This window comes from Mirounga angustirostris, unplaced genomic scaffold (assembly GCF_029215605.1).
Source record: "Mirounga angustirostris isolate CCGP_5_RB_7025 unplaced genomic scaffold, mMirAng1.0.hap1 SCAF_13, whole genome shotgun sequence".
In the NCBI taxonomy this organism is placed as follows: Eukaryota; Metazoa; Chordata; class Mammalia; order Carnivora; family Phocidae; genus Mirounga; species Mirounga angustirostris.
This window is the reverse complement of record NW_026991721.1, coordinates 89,085,394-89,106,683: the sequence shown is the minus strand read 5'-3', so window position 1 is coordinate 89,106,683 and position 21,290 is coordinate 89,085,394. Positions and strand designations below refer to the sequence as shown.

The 21,290-nt window shown below is 41.6% G+C and overlaps 1 protein-coding gene across 7 annotated transcripts in view; it reads left to right on the top strand.

The window, feature by feature from the left end:
* Positions 1-1,235: 1,235 nt before the first annotated feature.
* Positions 1,236-21,290, top strand: part of CHEK1 (checkpoint kinase 1) — a 55,521-nt gene continuing 35,466 nt past the window's right edge. For 4 of the 7 annotated variants that reach the window (XM_064577265.1, XM_064577264.1, XM_064577269.1 and 1 more), the window contains exons 1-5: positions 1,236-1,500; positions 2,229-2,313; positions 3,117-3,340; positions 4,445-4,509; positions 4,604-4,673. In XM_064577265.1, coding sequence (XP_064433335.1) covers positions 2,249-2,313; positions 3,117-3,340; positions 4,445-4,509; positions 4,604-4,673 — 424 coding nt within the window. In that variant the 5' untranslated portion in view covers positions 1,236-1,500; positions 2,229-2,248. Of the gene's footprint in view, positions 1,523-1,620; positions 2,124-2,228; positions 2,376-3,116; positions 3,341-4,444; positions 4,510-4,603; positions 4,674-21,290 lie in introns of those variants that run through there. The other 3 variants (XM_064577268.1, XM_064577266.1, XM_064577270.1) reach the window with 3 other exon arrangements.

The window sequence follows — 21,290 nt, the reverse complement described above, 5'->3', positions numbered from 1 at the left end:
TTTAATATTTACTATTCTGGTAAGGTTTGAGAAGGGAAGAGAGGCTTTTGTGTGCACTGATTCTCTCACATGCCATCTTTAACTGGTGTTCTGCCTGAAATCTGTATACCTTATTCTTTATTCAGGCTAAGATACCTTCATTCCGCTCAGACACAGGAACTGTGCAGGCCCTCCTCTTCCTTTCTTCATATTCTTGCAGCACAGTGTGAAAATGAGAGAAAACGGAGTAAATGACCTGGAAAACTTACTTTATTACATGAAGCCTAGTGCTGACATCATGGTTAAAAACTTCTACAGTAAGCACTCTGAAGTGCTCTGGCCTTTTTTTTGGGTCCCTGACTTTGCTTTACAACAAATGTGTGCTTTTTTGATAATATGTACACTCATTTTACTCTCTTACTAGGATCACAATCAAGAGCTTTATACCCAAGATATGTGGCCCAATTTTAAGAACTGGAGAATGTAATGGAGATGATCTTGACTGCACCTTGAGTTCCCAGTCTAGTTCATTGTCAAAGGGGGAATACCTGTAGTTTTTCCACATTATTTTGTTCTCAAGCAAGTCCCTTTCCCCAGAATTTTCTTTCCCATTTAAACTGGTTACTCTGCGTTTAAAATCTGCATCGTAAAATGAGACCAAACAGTCCTTTGCCGCCACCTGTTTCTTACATACTAAGAATGAAAAAGCGGGTAGGACTCGGCTATGGAGGTGCTGTTCCCTCAAAAAGGTTGGGATAAGGTATGGTTTTGGAGCCTGGACACAAGACAGGGCAAAACTGGTTATCCTGACACGCTCTCACACTACAAAAGACTAGCTTGCTTCAGCTGGATGCCTTCCACCCACACCGCAGCACAGCCAGTCTTGCCAGTCTTTTTTGGGCGCTTCTCGCTCCCGCCACAAATTTCTTTCATTTTTCACAGGATCGGTTCGCCAACAGCTGTTCCTAGCTTTTCGGCTCTGAGCTGTACCGCATTTTAAAGTTTCAGAAGCAGCATTTCTGAGTACGATTCGCACAATGCTGCCAGGCCGCTGGGCAAGGGGCTCAGAGGGCCGGGCAGGGGGGTGTGCAGGTCCAGAAGCGGCGGGGAGGGCACACGAGAACCCCGCCGCCCACAAAGTGTGTGCCGGCGTCCGAGGGGGCTTCGGCTCCCCCCAGCAGCGCGAGGGCCGCCCGGCTGCGGGCCACGCGCCGGATACTGGCTCGCGCTCGGGCCCAGAGATCCTTGGCGCTCATGCGCTCGGAAGTTCTTAAACCTCTTCAGCCTGGCTCTCCCCTCCACTCCAAACTAACCGGGGCCTGGCCGGCTAACGCATCGGGGGCAAACTCTCGGCGCCGGCAGCGCGTTGTAGCCATCCTTCAAAGCGGCGGGACGAAGGGACGCGCGCTCTCCTGCTTTACGGCAAGGGTGCGCGGGTTTGCGACAGCGTGACGCCGGCAGAGTTTTGGCGGGAAAAGCGCTGCATTTGGATTCCTGTGGTGGCGGGCAAAGGACGACCTGGTGAGGAGGGGCGGCCGGTAGGGTGAGAAAGGAGCCTGTAGAAGGTGTTCGGGGTCTACATTAGTTGGGAGGGGCATGGCGAGAGAAAGTTATCGGTGACGAGCGAAGGAAATCGGAGAGACTCCCGCTGAGGGGGGGCGGTTTCGGAGGGTGGAGGAGTGTGGGACCGGGTGACCCCGTTGTGGGGGGATTGGAGAGACTACCCCTTTGCCGGCTGAGGACCCCAGAGGTTTGGGCGCCGGCCGTCTAGAGTGCCTGCCAACCCTTCCTTCCGCTTCTTGGGGCAGTTTGGCCCCGCCCCAGGCTCCTCCCGGCCTTTGGGACGGCGTGGGGTGGGTATTGGAGCTGAGCAAGGGGGAGGAGGGGCTGCAGGCGTCCTAGTTAAACTGTTCTTCTCCGCTAACTTGCAGCCCCTCGCCCGTCTCACCCCCTGCCCGTCCCCAGTCGTTCCCCTCCAAGCATTTATGCCCTCAGCTGTTCAGCAGAGCTGCTGCCTTTTCTCAGAGGCCTGAGGAAGGCAGTTTCTGCTTCGTTCTCCGTGGGAATGGGGATGGTGATTTACACCACAGAATGCCAGAATTTAGAATACTTGCTTGTGGTTCAAAGCCTTGGATAAAATACGGGTGAGGTGTAAGGGGAAACCAAACTGTTACTTATATTGAGGGATCATGGCAGATGGTGGAAGCTTATCCTCACCCCCATCTTTTCTGGGTTCCTGCCTTTTATAGCCGTGGTCCATCGTGGAGTCATGGCAGTGCCCTTTGTGGAAGACTGGGACTTGGTGCAAACCCTGGGAGAAGGTGCCTATGGAGAGTGAGTTCGAGTCCCTTTACCCTGCCTTCACACTTGCTTTAGTTTTCTGTCTGTTGTCTTGAGTACGTATTTGTTGTTTTGGAATTGTTTATTCTAGTACAGTGGCACCTCAGAGAACAGATCTTTGCGTTTGAAGTCTTAAGATTTTTGGGAACTAGAGCCGCACTTTTGTAAGGATTAATCCCCTCCCCCCCCTTTTTAAAAAAAAACATTTTCTCTGTAAAGAGCTGGAAGAAACCTGTGAAGTCAATTTCTCCTCCCACATATTCCTTGCTGGGGTTTGAGCATAGTGGTTAAATGAGCAAATGAACAGACTCTGAGTCAGACTGCCTGGTTTCAGATCTTCACTTACCACACTGGTTTGTGTTCTTAGGCAAACTTCTTCATGTGTGCCTCTGTTTCCTCAGCTCTAAGGTGACAATAATAGTACCTACCCCTTAGAACAGTTACCACAGACATATGTAGTATGAGGTTAATAAATCTTAGGTAGTGTTACTAAAATTAAATGAATAGAGCATGTGTATATGTGATGTGGCATGGAATTACTGTTACTCCATTTTAGCTTATTTTGTCAAGTATTAAATAACCTTTGGATGTACAACATAATGACTTCTTTAGAGCATTATTCATCATACTTCACATTTCAGAAAGGAGTAGTATCTGCTGAGAACATGGCAGAAACTATTTCCTTGGTTTCTGCTGGGTAGAGAAAGTAATGAAGGTAAAATTGTTGATTGAGTCATAGTTAATCTTTTGAAGTTTTCAAAGAAATAGAATTCAGTTGTCTTCTTTTTCCTTTTTAGGGTTCAACTTGCTGTGAATAGAAGAACTGAAGAAGCAGTTGCAGTCAAGATTGTAGACATGAAGCGTGCCATAGACTGTCCAGAAAATATTAAGAAAGAGATCTGTATCAATAAAATGTTAAATCATGAGAATGTAGTGAAATTCTATGGTCACAGGAGAGAAGGCAATATCCAGTATCTATTTCTGGAGTACTGTAGTGGAGGAGAACTTTTTGACAGAATTGGTATGGAAATAAGCTTTAAGATAACTGTTCTACTAAATAAGTTTCTAAATTTATTTTTTAATCTTGGGTCTGCTATTTGGTCATTGTCCGTTCAGAACTGCTTATACAACAGTGAAATTGGAGTAAGTTTTCTTGTTTTTACAAGTTATGTTAACACATTAAAGCATATATGGAATCATCAAGGAAAACCTTTTCCCCAAATTGTGTATGTGATTTTGGTTAGGATTGCTGTTTTGTAGAGTTTAAGGATGATAAACTAATCTTACAGTGAAGTATCATTAGTGCAATGCATACTCACTATACAGTGATTTTTCTTTATAGACATTCCAGTTACATGAAATCATTACATACATTTACAGAGCCAAAATAATAGCATGTTATATTTTTTCTTTATTTATTTAGGTGAAATTAACTTGAGAATTTTCTAGAATTGCTTTGCCTGTATTTAGTAAATTCTGTACTTGCTACTTTAGTGTTCTATGTAGATTCAAAGGCTTGGTATTGCAGGACACTGAGAAGTACATAAGAATAATATTATGTGGATCTAAATTTATTATTTAAAGCTGTTGTGTTCATATTTAAAAAATGATTTTAGAATCTCCAGTATGTATCTCAGGAGAGGAGAGTTCAGTGTAAAAGAAACCAAGAGGTAAAGAGGGAGATCAAAATTTAAATATTTAGTGAAATTCGTTTATATTTGCCCAGGCATACACTTTGGCAATTACATTTCAGGGATGGGGAAAATATTGTCAGCATTTGTTAGAAATTAGGGGAGAATTTGAAAGACACCAATTGAATGATGGTTAGTGTATGATAAGCATAAGTTTTCAAGGTATGGCTTCCATTCTTGATTTGGGTAGTAGTTTGTTGTTTCTCTCTGTAACTTTCCTGTGATGTTAATTTATTTTTGCCACATAACAGATGGGGAAATGTGAGTTATTAAATATTGTACGAGTTAGTGGACACCAGAGTCTTAATTGTTACCATAAGATTCTGTTTGCCAGAGTACCATCACAAAAGTCTAACCTTTGAATTAGGAGACTGTGTGGTTGATACCTTATTATGTTTACCTGGCAAACTAACTTTCATTATTAATTCTTACAGAACCAGACATAGGCATGCCTGAACAAGATGCTCAGAGGTTTTTCCATCAACTCATGGCAGGGGTGGTAGGTACAGTTGTCTCTTTTCCTTTTGCTTAAAATTATTATGAATGAAGTAAGTTACCAAATTTTGGTATGTTTCCTTCTGTTTCTTTTTTAGGTTTATCTGCATGGTATTGGGATAACTCATAGGGATATTAAGCCAGAAAATCTCCTATTGGATGAAAGGGGTAAGTTGAGCTTTTTGTCACTACTGCCTAAATTATTTTATTTTAATTTTTTTAAAGATTTTATTTCTTAGCTAGAGAGAGAGAAAACAAGCAGGGGGAGCAGCAGGCAGAGGGAGAAGCAGGCTCCCCACTGAGCAAGGAGCCCGATGCAGGACTCCATCCCAGGACCCTGGGATCATGACCTGAGCCAAAGGCAGCTGCTTAATTGACTGAGCCACCCAGACGTCCCTGCCTAAATTATTTTAATCCATACAAGGCAGGTTCAAAGCTTTTGCATTATTGAAATTTTAGGGCAGAAAATCTGAAAAGTCTAGGAAGTTTGAGAGACTCCATATATTTAGACTTCACAAGTCCTTCCTGATATAGTTGTGGATGAGATAGAGAAATCTAACCTAGATGCTCACTAAATGAATAGCTGTATGAATAGTCTTAAACGACTTTTCAATGAATTAAAGTTTCTGTTGGAATACCCTGGACTTTAGCCTTATCTTGTTTTATTTAATTAGGTAGGTAGGTAGTTTGTTTCAAGTTTTTTTTTAAGATTTATTTATTTGAGAGAGAGAGAATGAGAGACGGATAGCAACAGAGGGAAGAGGGTCAGAGGGAGAAGCAGACCCCCCGCTGAGCAGGGAGCCCGATGTGGGACTCGGTCCCGGGACTTGAGGATCATGACCTGAGCTGAAGGCAGTCGCTTAACCAACTGAGCCACCCAGGCGCCCGTAATATTAGTTTCAGGAGTAGAATTTAGTGATTCATCATTTACATATGACACCCAGTGCTCATCACAAGTGCCCTCCTTAATACCCATCCCATTTAACCCATACCCCCGCCCACCTCCCCTCCAGCAACCCTGTTTATTCTCTATAGTTAAGAGTCTCTTTTATGGTTTGCCTCTCTCCCCGCCTCCATGTTCATCTGTTTCGTTTCTTAAATTCCACATATGAGTGAAATCATATGGCATTTGTCTGACTGACTTACTTCTCTTCGCATAATACTCTCTAGCTCTATCCACCTCATTGCAAATGGCAAGATTTCATTCTTTTTTATGGCTGAATAATATTCCATTATATTCCGCAACTTATTTATCCATCAGCCGGTGGACACCTGGGCTCTTTCCATAATCTGGCTATTGTTAATAATGCTGCTGTCAACAACAGGGTGTATGTGTCCTTTCAAATCGGTGTTTTTGTATTCTTTGGGTAAATACCTAGTAGTGCAGTTGCTGGGTCGTAGGGTAGTTCTGTTTTTCTGTTTTAAGATTTTATTTATTTGAGAGAGAGCGAGTGAGTGACAGTGTGTGTGGGGGGGTTGGGAGAGGGGCAAGCCGACTCCATGCTGAGCGCAGAGTCCGACTTGGGGCTTGATCTCAGGACCCTGAGATCATGACCTGAGTGGAAATCAAGAGTGGGAGGCTTAACCATCTGCACCACCCAGGAACCCCAGGGCAGTTCTATTTTTAACTTTTTGAGGAATCTTTGTATTGTTTTCCAGAGTGGCTGCAACCAGTTTGCATTCCCACCAACAGTGCAAGGGGATTCCCCTTTCTCTGCATCCTCACCAGTATCTGTTGTTTCCTGTGTTGTTGACTGGTGTGAGGTGATACCTCATTGTAGTTTTGATTTGCATTTCCCTGATGATGACTGATGTTGAGCACTTTTTGAGTGTCTGTTAGCCATCTGTATGTCTTTGGAAAAATGTCTATCCATATCTTCTGCCCATTTCCTAACTGGATTATTTGTTTATTGGGTGATGAGTTTGGTAAGTTCTTTATAGATCTTGGATACTAACCCTTTATCAGATATGTCATTTGCAAATATCTTCTCCCATTCCAAAGGTTGCTGTTTAGTTTTGCTGATTGTTCCCATTGCTGTGAAGAAGCTTTTTATCTTGATGAAATCCTAATAGTTCATTTTTGCTTTTGTTTCCCTTGCCTCCAGAGACGTGTCTAGTAAGAAGTTGCTACTGTCGATGTCAAAGAGCTTGCTGCCTGTGTCCCTCTCTAGGATTTTGAGGGTTTCCTATATCATGTTTAGGTCTTTCATCTATTTTTTTTTTTAGATTTTATTTATTTTTTTGACACAGAGAGAGAGAGCGGGTGCGCACGAGCACAAGCAGGTAGAGCAGCAGGCAGAGGGAAAAGGAAAGGCAGGCTCCCCATTGAGCAGAGAGCCCGACGTGGGGCTCGATCCCAGGACCCTGGGATCATGACCTGAGCCGAAGGCAGATGCTTAACGACTGAGCCACCCAGGCGCCCCTGCTCTTTCATCTATTTTGAATTTGTTTTTGTGTATAGGGTAAGAAAGTAGTCTATGTGCATTCTTTTTTTTTTAATTTAAGAGAGGGAGAGAGTGTGAAGTGGGGAGGCAGACAGAGGGAGAGAGAAACTCAAGTGGACTCCATACTGAGTATGGAATCTCATGACCTGAGCTGAAACCAAGAGTTGGATGTTCAATGGACTGTGCCACCCAGGCATCCCTAGTTTCATTCTTTTTTAAGATTATTTATTTATTTATTTGACAGAGACACAGCGAGAGAGGGAACACAAGCAGGGGGAGTGGGAGAAGGAGAAGCAGACTTCCGCTGAGCAAGGAGCCCGATGCGGGGCTCGATGCGGGGCTCGATCCCGGGACCCTGGGCTCATGGCCTGAGCCGAAGGCAGACTCTTAACGACTGAGCCACCCAGCCCCCCCCCCCTTTTTTAAGATTTTATTTATTTGACAGAGACAGCGAGAGAGGGAACACAAGCAGAGGGAGTGGGAGAAGGAGAAGCAGACTTCCGCTGAGCAAGGAGCCCTATGCGGGGCTCGATCCCAGGACTCTGGGATCATGACTTGAGCTGAAGGCAGACGCTTAACGACTGAGCCACCCAGGCGCCCCCCCTAGTTTCATTCTTTTGCATGTTGCTGTCCAGTTTTCCCAACACCATTTCTTGAAGAGACCGTCTTTTTTCCATTGGTTATTCTTTCCTGCTTGTTGAAGATTAGTTGACCAGGTAGTTGTGGGTCCATTTCTAAATTTTCTATTCTGTTCCATTGATTTATGTATCTGTTTTTGTGCCAGTACATACTGTCTTAATGATTACAGCTTTGTCATACGGCTTAAAGTCGAGAATTGTGATGCCTCCAGCTTTTCTTTTCTTTTTCAAGATTGATTTGGCTATTTGGGGTCTTTTGTGGTTCCATACAAATTTTAGGATTGTTTATTCTAGCTCTGTGAAAAATGCTGGTGGTATTTTGATAGGGATTGCATTAAATGTGTAGATTGCTTTAGATAGTATAGACATTTTAACAATATTTGTTCTTCCAGTCCATGAGCGTGGAATGGTTTTCCATTTCTTCATGTCCTCTTCAATTTCTTTCTTAAGTGTTCTGTAGTTTTCAGAGTACAGATCTTTTACCTCTTCAGTTTTATTCCTAGATATCTTACGGTTTTTGGTACAATCGATTCCTTGATTTCTCTTTCTGCTGCTGCTTTATTGGTGTATAGAAATCCAACAGATTTCTATCTTTCTTTTTTTTTTTTAAATCATAATACATTTATTTCACTTACATCAACCTGATACATGTGTTTTTAACAATTTGCTTGGATTGTTCATGAAGATTTTTTTTTTTTTATTAACATATAATGTATTATTTGTTTCAGAGGTACAGGTCTGTGATTCATCAGTCTTAACACAATTCATAGCGCTCACCATAGCACATACCCTCCCCAATGTCCATCACCCAGCCACCCCATCCGTCCGACCCCTTTCCCCTCCAGCAACCCCCAGTTTGTTTCCTGAGATTAAGAGTCTCTTGTGGTTTGTCTCCCTCTCTGGTTTCATCTTGTTTCATTTTTTCCTCTCTTCCCCTATGATCCTCTGTCTTGTTTCTCAAATTCCTCATATCAGTGAGATCATATGATAATTGTCTTTCTCTGATTGACTTATTTCGCTTGGCATAATACCCTCTAATTCCATCCATGTCGTTGCAAATGGCAAGATTTCATTTTTTTTTTTTTTTTAAAGATTTTATTTATTTGACAGAGAGAGTACAGATAGGTAGAGCGGCAGGCAGAGGGAGAGGGAGAAGTAGGCTCTCCATGGAGCAGGGAGCCCGACGCAGGGCTCGATCCCAGAACCCTGGGATCATGACCTGAGCTGAAGGCAGCCACTTAACCGACTGAACCACCCAAGGCGCCCCAAGATTTCTTTTTTTTTTTTTTAATTATTTGAGAGAGAGAATGAGACAGAGAGAGCATGAGAGGGGGGAGGGTCAGAGAGAGAAGCAGACTCCCTGCCGAGCAGGGAGCCTGACATGGGACTCGATCCCGGGACTCCAGGATCATGACCTGAGCCGAAGGCAGTCGCTTAACCAATCGAGCCACCCAGCCGCCCAAGATTTCATTTTTGATGGCTATTCCGTTGTAGATATATGTACCACATCTTCTTTATGCATTCATCTGTTGATGGACATCTAGGCTCTTTCCACAGTTTGGTTATTGTGGACATTGCTGCTATAAACATTGGGGTGCACGTGCCCCTTTGGATCACTACATTTTTTTAAAAATTTTTTTATTGTTATGTTAATCCCCATACATTACATCATTAGTTTTAGATGTAGTGTTCCATGATTCATTGTTTGTGCATAACACCCAGTGCTCCATGCAGAACGTGCCCTCCTCAATACCCATCAGCAGGCTAACCCATCCTCCTACCCCCCTCCCCTCTAGAACCCTCAGTTTGTTTTTCAGAGTCCATCGTCTCTCATGGTTCGTCTCCCCCTCCGATTTCCCCCCTTCTTTCTTCCCCTCCTGCTACCTTCTTTTTTTTTTTTTTCCTTAACATATATTGCATTATTTATTTCAGAGGTACAGTTCTGAGATTCAACAGTCTTGCACAATTCACAGTGCTTACCAGAGCACATGCCCTCCCCAGTGTCTATCACCCAGTCACCCCATCCCTCCCACCCCACCCTCCACTCTAGCAACCCTCAGTTTGAGATTAAGAATTCCTCATATCAGTGAGGTCATGTGATACATGTCTTTCTCTGTTTGAATTATTTCACTCAGCATAATACCCTCCAGTTCCATCCACATCGTTGCAAATGGCAAGATCTCATTCCTTTTGATGGCTGCATAATATTCCATTGTATATATATACCACATCTTCTTTATCCATTCATCTGTCGATGGACTTCTTAGCTCTTTCCACAGTTTGGCTATTATGGACATTGCTGCTATAAACATCGGGGTGCATGTACCTTTTCGGTGGATCACTACATTTGTATCTTTGGAGTAAATACCCAGTAGTGCAATTGCTGGGTCATAGGGTAGCTCTATTTTCAATGTTTTGAGGAACCTCCATACTGTTTTACAGAGTGGCTGCACCAGTTTGCATTCCCACCAACAATGTAGGAGGGTTCCCCTTTCTCCGCATCCTCGCCAACATCTGTCGTTTCCTGACTTGTTAATTTTAGCCATTCCGACTGGTGTGAGGTGGTATCTCATTGAGATTTTGATTTGTATTTCCCTGATGCCGAGTGATATTGAGCACTTTTTCATGTCTGTTGGCCATTTGGATGTCTTCTTTGCAGAAATGTCTGTTCATGTCTTCTGCCCATTTCTTTCTTTTTTTTAAATTTTATTTTATTATGTTATGTTAGTCACCATACAATACATCATTGGTTTTTGATGTAGTGATCCACGATCCATTGTTTTCGTATAACACCCAGGGCTCCATGCAGTACATGCCCTCCATAATACCCATCACCGGGCTAACCAATCCGCCTTCCCCCCTCCCCTTTAAAACCCTGTTGTTTCTCAGAGTCCCTAGTCTCTCATGGTTCATCTCTCCCTCCATTTCCCTCCCCCCCATTTTTCCCTTCCTTCTCCTAATGTTCTCCATGCTATTCCTTATGTTCCACAAATAAGTGAAACCATATGATAATTGACTTTCTCTGCTTGACTTATTTCACTTAGCATAATCTCCTCCAGTCCCATCCATGTTGATGTAAAAGTTGAGTATTCATCCTTTCTGATGGCTGAGTGCTATTCCATTGTATATATGGACCACATCTTTATGCATTCATCTGTTGAAGGGCATCTAGGCTCTTTCTACAGTTTGGCTATTGCGGACATTGCTGCTATGAACATTTGGGTGCATATGGCCCTTCTTTTCACTACATCTGTGTCTTTGGGGTAAATACCCAGTAGTGCAATTGCTGGGTCATAGGGTAGCTCTATTTTTAAATTTTTGAGGAACCTCCACACTGTTTTCCAAAGTGGCTGTACCAACTCGCATTCCCACCAATAGTGTAAAAGGGTTCCCCTTTCTACACAACCTCTCCAACATTTGTTGTTTCTTTCCCTGTCCATTTTTTCCGTTCTAACTGGTGTAAGGTGGTATCTCAGTGTGGTTTTGATTTGGATTTCCCTGATGGCTAATGATGATGAACATTTTTTCATGTGTCTGTTAGCCATTTGTATGTCTTCTTCAGAGAAGTGTCTTTTCATATTTTCTGCCCACTTTTTGACTTGATGATTTGTTTTTTGGGTGTTGAGTTTGAGAAGTTCTTTATAGATCTTGGATACCAGCCCTTTATCTGTAGTGTCATTTGCAAATACCTTCTCCCATTCTGTGGGTTGCCTCTTTGTTTTGTTGACAGTTTCCTTTGCTGTGCAGAGAAGCTTTTTATCTTGATGAAGTCCCAAAAGTTCATTTTTGCTTTTGTTTCACTAGCTTTTGGAGATGTATCTTGAAAGAAGTTGCTGTGGGCGATGTCAAAGAGGTTACTGCCTGTGTTTTCCTCTAGGATTTTGATGGATTTCTGTCTCACATTGAGGTCTTTCATCCACTTTGAGTTTATCTTTGTGAATGGTGTTAGAGAATGGTCGAGTTTCATTCTTCTGCATGTGGCTGTCCAATTTTCCCAGCACCATTTATTGAAGAGGCTATTTTTTTTCCATTGCATGTTTTTTCCTGCTTTGTCAAAGATTATTTGACCATAAAGTTGAGGGTCCATATCTGGGTTCTCTGTTCTGTTCCATTGGTCTATATGTCTGTTTTTCTGTCAGTACCAAGCTGTCTTGGTGATCACAGCTTTGTAATATAGCTTGAAATCGGGCAACGTGATGCCCCCAGCTTTGTTTTTCTTTTTCAACATTTCCTTGGCGATTCGGGGTGTTTTCTGATTCCATACAAATTTTAGGATTGTTTGTTCCAGCACTTTGAAAAATGTCATTGGAATTTTGATCGGGATGGCATTGAAGGTATAGATTGCTCTGGGTAGCATAGACATTTTAACAATGTTTATTCTTCTGATCCATGAGCATGGAATATTTTTCCATCTTTTTGTGTCTTCTTCAATTTCTTTCATGAGTGTTTTGTAGTTCCTAGAGTATAGATCCTTTACCTCTTTGGTTAGGTTTATTCCGAGGTATCGTATGGTTTTTGGTGCTATTGTAAATGGAATCGTTTCTCTAATTTCTCTTTCTACAGTTGCGTTGTTAGTGTATAAGAAAGCAACTGATTTCTGTGCATTGATTTTGTATCCTGCCACATTACTGAATTGCTGTATGAGTTCTAGTAATTTGGGGGTGGAGTCTTGGGTTTTCCACATAAAGTATCATGTCGTCTGCAAAAAGAGAGAGTTTGACTTCTTCTTTGCCAATTTGAATACCTTTTATTTCTTTTTGTTGTCTGATTGCTGTTGCTAGGACTTCTAGTACTATGTTGAACAATAGTGGCGAGAGTGGGCATCCTTGATGTGTTCCTGATCTTAAGGGAAAGGCTCTCAGCTTTTCCCCATTGAGGATGATATTCGCTGTGGGTTTTTCATAGATGGATTTTATGAACTTGAGGAATGTTCCCTCTGTCCCTATACTCTGGAGAGTTTTAATCAGGAAAGGATGTTGTATTTTGTCCAATGCTTTTTCTGCATCAATTGAGAGGATCATATGGTTCTTCTCCCTCCTCTTATTAATGTGTTCTATCACATTGATTGATTTGCAAATGTTGATCCACCCTTGCATCCCGGGGATAAATCCCACTTGGTCGTGGTGGATGATCCTTTTAATGTATTGTTGGATCTTATTAGCTAGGATTTTGTTGAGGATTTTGGAATCCATATTCATCAGGGATATCGGTCTGAAATTCTCCTTTTTGATGGGGTCTTTGCCTGGTTTGGGGATTAAGGTAATGCTGGCCTCATAGAATGAGTTTGGAAGTTTTCCTTCTGTTTCTATTTTTTGAAACAGCTTCAGTAGAATAGGTATTATTTCTTCTTTGAATGTTTGGTAGAATTCCCCAGGGAATCCATCAGGCCCTGGACTCTTGTTTTTTGGGAGGTTTTTGATCACTGCTTCAATCTCGTTACTGGTTATTGGCCTATTCAGGTTGTCAGTTTCTTCCTGTTTCAGTCTTGGCAGCTTATAGGTTTCCAGGAAGGCCTCCATTTCATCCAGATTGCTCAGTTTATTGGCATATAGTTGTTGATAATAATTTTTAATAATTGTTTCTATTTCCTTGGTGTTAGTTATGATCTCTCTCCCCTTTCATTCATAATTTTATTAATTTGGGTCCTTTCTCTTTTCTTTTGGATAAGTCTGGCCAGTGGTTTATTGATCTTATTAATTCTTTCAAAAAACCAGCTTCTAGTTTCGTTGATCTGATCTACTGTGTTTCTGGTTTCTAATACATTGATTTCTGCTCTAATTTTAATTATTTCTCTTCTAATGCATGGCTTAGGCATCGTTTGTTGCTTTTTCTCTAGTTCTTTAAGGTGTAGAGTTAGTTGGTGAATTTGGGATTTTTCTATTTTTTTGAGTGAGGCTTGGATGCCTATGTATTTCCCCCTTAGGACCGCTTTTGCAGTATCCCATAGGTTTTGGACCCATGTGTTTTCGTTTGCATTGATTTCCATGAATTGTTTAAGTTCTTCTTTGATTTCCTGGTTGACCCAAACATTCTTGAGCAGAGTGGTCTTTAGCTTCCAAGTGTTTGAATTTCTGCCAAATTTTTTCTTGTGATTGAGTGCCAGTTTTAGAGCATTGTGGTCTGAGAATATGCAGGGAATAATCTCAGTCTTTTGGTATCAGTTGAGACCTGATTTGTGACCCAGGATATGGTCTATTCTGGAGAAAGTTCCATGTGCGCTCGAGAAGAATGAGTATTCTGTTGTTTTAGGGTGGAATGTTCTGTAAATATCTATGAGGTCCATCTGGTCCAATGTATCATTCAGAGCTCTTGTTTCCTTGTTGATTTTCTGCTTAGATGATCTGTCCATGCTGAGAGTGGAGTATTGAGGTCTCTTACAATTAATGTATTGTTATCAATATGACTCTTTATTTTGGTTAACAGTTGGCTTATGTAGATGGCTGCTCCCATGTTGGGGGCATAGATATTTACAATTGTTAGATCTTCTTGTTGGTTAGACCCTTTAAGAATGATAGTGTCCTTCTGTGTCTCTTATTACAGACGTTAGTTTAAAATCTAATTTGTCTGATATAAGAATTGCTACCCCAGCTTTCTTTTGAGGTCTGCTGGCATGGAAGGTGGATCTCCATCCCTTCATTTTCAGTCTGGATGTATCTTTAGATTCAAAATGAGTCTCTTCTAGACAGCATATGGATGGCTCCTGTCTTTATCCAATCTGCAACCCTGTGTCGTTTTATGGGAGCGTTTAGGCCATTCACGTTGAGAGTGATTATTGAACGTTATGAATTAATTGTCATCATGTTGCCTATGAAGACGTTGTTTTTATAGATTGTCCCTGTAAATTTCTGTTGTATATCACTCTTGGGGTCTTTCTCCTTTTATAGAACCCCCCTTAATATTTCTTGCAGGGCCGGCTTAGTGGTCACATATTCTTTCAGTTTCTGCCAGTCGTGGAAGCTCTGCATCTCTCCGTCCATTCTAAATGAAAGCCTTGCCGGATAAAGTATTCTTGGCTGCATGTTCTTCTCATTTAGTACCCTGAATATGTCTCGCCAGGCCTTTCTGGCTTGTCAGGTCTCTGTGGGTAGGTCTGACGTTATTCTGATGTTCCTCCCTCTGTACGTAAGGAATCTCTTCCCTCTAACTGTCCTTAAGATGGTTTCCTTGGTTCTAAGATTTGCAAGTTTTACTATTACATGCCGGGGCGTTGGCCTGTTTTCCTTGATCTTAGGAGGGGTCCTCTCTGCCTCTAGGCCTCGAATGTTTGTTTCATTCCCCGGATTAGGGAAGTTCTCAGCTACGATTTGCTCAAATACATCTTCTAGTCCTCTCTCTCTCTCTCTCTCCACTCCCTCCGGGATTCCAATTATTCTGACATTGGAACGCTTCATGGTGTCACTTATTTCTCATTCTATTTTCGTGGATTCTGAGTTGTTTTTCCCTGGCCTCCTCTTTTCCCTTTTTATCTATTATATTGTCTTGCAGGTCGCTTATTCGCTCTTCTGCCTCAGTTACCCTAACTGTTAGATTATCTAGATTGGATTGGATCTCATTGATAGCATTTTTAAGTTCTGCCAATTCACCTTTCATTTCTGCCCTTAGAGACTCTATGTTGCCATTAATTGATTTCTCTCTCCATTCTAGCCATTGTCTTCACAATTGCTAGCCTGGATTCCATCTCCGACATCTTGGTTATATCTGCATCCATTTGTAAATCTGTAGCATAAGTCATAATCTCTGAGTCTTTTCTATTTTGGGGGCTCCTCCTCCTAGTCATTCTGTTGATGGGTGTTTGAGGGAATGTACAGAGTCCAAATTATTGACCAGAACCCAAGCAAGATGCACCTGTTTTCTTGGGACCTTAGGGTTGCTGGCCTCTTGTTTTCCCAGCCTATCTTCTGTGGGAGGGGCCTGCCGCGCTGTTACTCAGGCAACCCTGTTTGGGCGGTGTTGCCCTGCCCCCCTGTGGCGGGAGATGGGCTCAGTGGGAACCAGTTTTGGGAGCTTTTGTTCTCTGGCGGCTTTCCCTGGTGTCTTTCCGCGTCTCTTCCGCGAGTCAGAGCAGAGGAGACCGTTTCCAACCCTCTGCCTCAGAGCAGAGAGATCGCAGTCTGTTCTTCAGTGAGCTCTCCAGGCCACACCGTCTCCGTTTCTGTCCATGCTGCTATAAACTGCAGTGTGCTGGGTTGTGCGCCCCTCTGTAGCGCTCCCAGTCCTCCCTCCAGGTCGGGGCACATCTCCACCCTTTATGCTTCTAAAACCGCCAGCAGCTCCCAGTTTGCGCGCGTAGGAGCCCGCCGCTCTGGGTTCTCGACCCGTGGGCTGCCCTAAAGTCCTTTCCCCGCAGCTACCGGTCTGTGAGTCTGTGCCCCGTCCGCAGCGCGCAAGGCTGTCACTCACCGGCAGTGTAGGATTCCCCACGGCCAGGCACCCTCCCGCTGCCGTTTATCCTCCGATATCTGCCCGCAGAATCACGGCTCCCCGCTTCGTACCTCAAAACCAGCTGCCTGTGATATTCTGTTTGTAGAGATCCAGATCTTCTTACATCTCAGGCTGGTTTCGTGGGTGCTCAGAGTGGTCTGGTAGATATCCAGCTCAATTCCGGGGACCAGTTGAAATAGGGTCCCCTACTCCTCCGCCATCTTTCCCCTTCCCCTCTGCCCATTTCTTGATTGGATCATTTGTTCTTTGGGTGTTGCGTTTGGTAAGTTCTTTATAGATTTTGGATACTAACGCTTTATCTGATAGGTCATTTGCAAATATCTTCTCCCATTCTGTCTACTGTCTTTTGGTTTTGTTGACTGTTTCTTTTGCTGTGCAAAAGCTTTTTATCTTGATGAAGTCCCAATACTTCATTTTCGCCCTTGCTTCCCTTGCCTTTGACGATGTTTCTAGGAAGAAGTTGCTGCGGCTGAGGTCGAAGAGGTTGCTGCCTGTGTTCTCTAGGATTTTGTTGGACTCCTATCTCACATTTAGGTCTTTCAACCATTTTGAGTCTATTTTTGTGTGTGTTGTAAGGAAATGGTCCAGTTTCATTCTTCTGCATGTGGCTCTCCAATTTTCCCAACACCATTTGTTGAAGAGACTGTCTTTTTCCATTGGACACTCTTTCCTGCTTTGTCGAAGATTAGTTGACTATAGAGTTGAGGGTCCATTTCTGGGCTCTCTATTCTGTTCCATTGATCTATGTGCCTGTTTTTGTGCCAGTACCATACTGTCTTGATGATGACAGCTTTGTAATAGAGCTTGAAGTCCAGAATTGTGATGCCGCCAGCTTTGCTTTTCTTTTTCAACATTCCTCTGGCTATTTGGGGTCTTTTCTGGTTCCATACAGATTTTAGGATGATTTGTTCCATTTCTTTGAAAAAAGTAGATGGTATTTTGATAGGGATTGCATTAAATGTGTAGATTGCTCTAGGTAGCATTGACATCTTCACAATATTTGTTCTTCCAATCCATGAGCATGGAACGTTTTTCCATTTCTTTGTGTCTTCCTCAATTTCTTTCATGAGTATTTTAGTTTTTGGAGTACAGTTTCTTTGCCTCTTGGGTTAGATTTATTCCTAGGTATCTTATGGTTTTGGGTGCAGTTGTAAATGGGATCAACTCCCTAATTTCTCTTTCTTCTGTCTTGTTGTTGGTGTATAGGAATGCCACTGATTTCTGTGCATTGATTTTATATCCTGCCACTTGACTGAATTCCTGTATGAGTTCTAGCAGTTTTGGGGTGGAGTCTTTTGGGTTTTCCACATAAAGTATCATATCATCTGCAAAGAGTGAGAGTTTGACTTCTTCTTTGCCGATTTGGATGCCTTTTATTTCTTTTTGTTGTCTGATTGCTGTGGCTAGGACGTCTAGTACTATGTTGAATAGCAGCGGTGATAGTGGACATCCTTGCCGTGTTCCTGACCTTAGGGGGAAAGCTCTCAGTTTTTCCCCATTGAGAATGATATTCCCTGTGGGTTTTTCATAGATGGCTTTTATGATATTGAGGTTTGTACACTCTTTCCCTGCACTCTGAAGAGTTTTGATCAAGAAAGGATGCTGTACTTTGTCAAATGCTTTTTCTGCATCTATTGAGAGGATTATATGGTTCTTGTTTTTTCTTTATTAATGTATTGTATCACATTGATTGATTTGCGGATGTTGAACCAACCTTGCAGCCCAGGGATAAATCCCACTTGGTCGTGGTGAATAATTCTTTTAATATACTGTTGTTTCCTATTGGCTAGTATTTTGGTGAGAATTTTTGCATCCATGTTCATCAGGGATATTGGTCTGTAATTCTCCTTTTTGATGGGGTCTTTGTCTGGTTTTGGGATCAAGGTAATGCTGGCCTCATAAAATGAGTTTGGAAGTTTTTCTTCTGTTTCTATTTTTTGGAACAGTTTCAGAAGAATAGGTATTAATTCTTCTTGAAAGGTTTGGTAGAATTCCCCTGTGAAGCCATCTGGCCCTGGGCTTTTGTTTTTTGGGAGATTTTTGATGACTGCTTCAATTTCCTTAGTGGTTATAGGTCTGTTCAGGTTTTCTATTTCATCCTGGTTCAGTTTTGGTAGTTGATACATCTCTAGGAATGCATCCATTTCTCCCAGGTTATCTAATTTGCTGGCATAGAGTTGCTCATAATATGTTCTTATAATTGTTTGTATTTCTTTGGTGTTGGTTGTGATCTTTCCTCTTTCAGTCATGATTTTGTTGATTTGGGTCATTTTTCTTTTCTTTTTGGTAAGTCTGGCCAGGGGCTTATCAATCTTGTTAATTCTTTCAAAGAACCAGCTCCTAGTTTCGTTGCTCTGTTCTCCTGTTCTTTTGGTTTCTATTTCATTGATTTCTGCTCTGATCTTTATTATTTCTCTTCTCCTGCTGGGTTTATGCTTTATTTCCTGTTCTTTCTCCAGCTCCTTTAGGTGTAGGGTTAGGTTGTGTATTGGAGACCTTTCTTGTTTCTTGTAAAAGGCTTGTATTGCTATATACTTTCCTAATAGGACCTCCTTTGCTGTATCTCAAAGATTTTGAACAGTTGTGTTTTCATTTTCATTTGTTTCCATGAATTTTTTTTAATTCTTCTTTAATTTCCTGGTTGACCCATTCATTCTTTAGTAGGATGCTGTTTAGCCTCCATGTATTTGAGTTCTTTCCTACTTTCCTCTTATGATTGAGTTCTAGTTTCAAAGCATTGTGGTCCGAAAATATGTAGGGAATGATTCTAGTCTTTTGGTACCGGTTGAGATCTGATTTGTGACCTATGATGTGATCTGTTCTGGAGAATGTTCCATGGGCACTAGAGAAGAATGTGTATTCTGTTGCTTTGCAATAGAATGTTCTGAATATATCTGTGAAGTCCATATGGTCCTGTGTGTCATTTAAAGTCTTTATTTCTTTGTTGATCTTTTGCTTAGATGACCTGTCCATTTCAGTGACGGGAGTGTTAAAGTCCCCCACTATTAGTGTATTGTTGTCAATGTGTTTCTTTGCTTTTGTTATTAATTGCCTTATATAATTGGCTGCTCCCATGTTAGGGGCATAGATATTTACAGTTGTTAGATCTTGTTGGATAGACCTTTTAAGTAGGATATAGTGTCCTTCCTCATCTCTTATTATAGTCTTTGGTTTAAAATCTAATTTGTCTGATATAAGGATTGCCACCGCAGCTTTCTTTTGATGTCCATTAGCATGGTAAATGGTTTTCCACCCCCTCAGTTTCAATCTGGAGGTGTCTTTGCGTCTAAAATGAGTCTCTTGTGGACAGCATATCAATGGGTCTTGTTTTTTTATCCAATCTGATAGCCTGTGTCTTTTGATTGTGGCATTTAGCCTATTTACATTCAGGATAACTATTGAAAGATAGGAATTTAGTGCCATTGTATTGCCTGTAAGGTGATTGTTACTGTATATTGTCTGTGTTCCTTTCTGGTGTATGTTACTTTTAGGCTCTCTCTTTGCTTAGAGGACCCCTTTCAAGATTTCTTTTAGGGCTGGTTTCGTGTTTGCAAATTCTTTTAGTTTTTGTTTGTCCTGGAAGCTTTTTATCTCTCCTATTTTCAGTGACAGCCTAGCTGGATATAGTGTTCTTGGCTGCATATTTTTCTTACTTAGTCATGTGAATATATCATGCCAGTCCTTTCTGGCCTGCCAGGTCTCTGTGGATAGGTCTGCTGCCAATCTAATGTTTCTACCATTGTAGGTTACAGACCTCTTCTCCCGAGCTGCTTTCAGGATTTTCTTTGTCTCTTAGACTTGTAAGTTTTACTATTAGATGTCGGGATGTTGACCTATTTTTATTGATTTTGTGAGGGGTTCTCTGTGCCTCCTGGATTTTGATGCGTGTTTCCTTCCCCAAATTAGGGAAGTTCTCTGCTATAATTTGCTCCAATATACCTTCTGCCCCTCTCTTTCTTCTTATTCTGGGATCCCAATTATTCTAATATTGTTTCGTCTTATGGTATCACTTATCTCTCGAATTCTGCCCTCGTGATCCAGTAGTTGTTTATCTCTCTTTTTCTCAGCTTCTTTATTTGCCATCATTTGGTCTTTTATATCACTAAATCTCTCTTCTGCCTCATTTATCCTAGCAGTTAGAGCCTCCCTTTTTGATTGCACCTCATTAATAGCCTTTTTGATTTCTACTTAGTTAGATTTTTAGTTCTTTTATTTCTCCAGAAAGGGTTTCTCTAGTATCTTTCATGCTTTTTCAAGCCCAGCTAGTATCTTTATAATCGTCATTCTGAACTCTAATTCTGACATCTTCCTAATGTCTGTATTGATTAGGTCCCTGGCAGTTGGTGCTGCCTCGTGTTCTTTTTTCTGAAGTTAGTTTTTCCGTCTTGTCATTTTGTCCAGAAGAGAATAGATGAATGAGAGAACAAAATGCTAACAGGGTAACAACGACCCCAGAAATATATACACTAAACAAATCAGAAGAGACCCGAAACCAGGGGAAAAAGAAAAAAAGAAGAATATGATCAGGCTGGTGAATAGAACAGAGCCACACACTCAATTCTGGGTGTATTTTGGTCTGTTAGAAGAAACTGCCTCCCCAAAATTTAAAGACAGAAAAGCTTACATATATACAAAAATAAGGGTAGGCATGATGAAGTGGTGATATGAGTATAAGGATGAAAATTTAAAAAGATTTTAACAAAGGAATTGATAAGTTGGTTGAAAACAGAAAAAAAAATTTTAAAAAAAGGAGAGTATGTGATCAGGTGGGAGATTAGAACAAAGCCATATACTAGATTTAGGGTATATTTTGGTCTGTTAGAAGAAACTGTATCCCAAAACTTTAAAGAAAGCGAAACATATATATACAAAAAATAAGGTTAAATACAATGAAGGGATAAGATATGACTGTAAAAATGCAAATTAAAAAAGATTTTAAAAAATGAATTGATAAGATGTTGATTGAATAAGGAAGGATGAAAAATTTTTAAAAAGGAAATAGAAAAAGAAGAAAATAAAGAAAATTTTAAAAATTAACTTTGTAAGACTAAAGAGTCATGGGAAAAAGCCATGAATTCTATGTCCTGTATTCCCCTAGTGCTGGAGTTTTGCAGTTCTCATTGATAGGTAAACTTGGTCTTGGCTGGATGTTTTTGCTGATCTTCTGGGGGAGGGGCCTGTTCCAGTGATTCTGAAATGTCTTTGCTGGGGGCAGAATTGCACTGCCCTTGCCAGGGGCCTGGCTAAGTAATCAGCTTGGG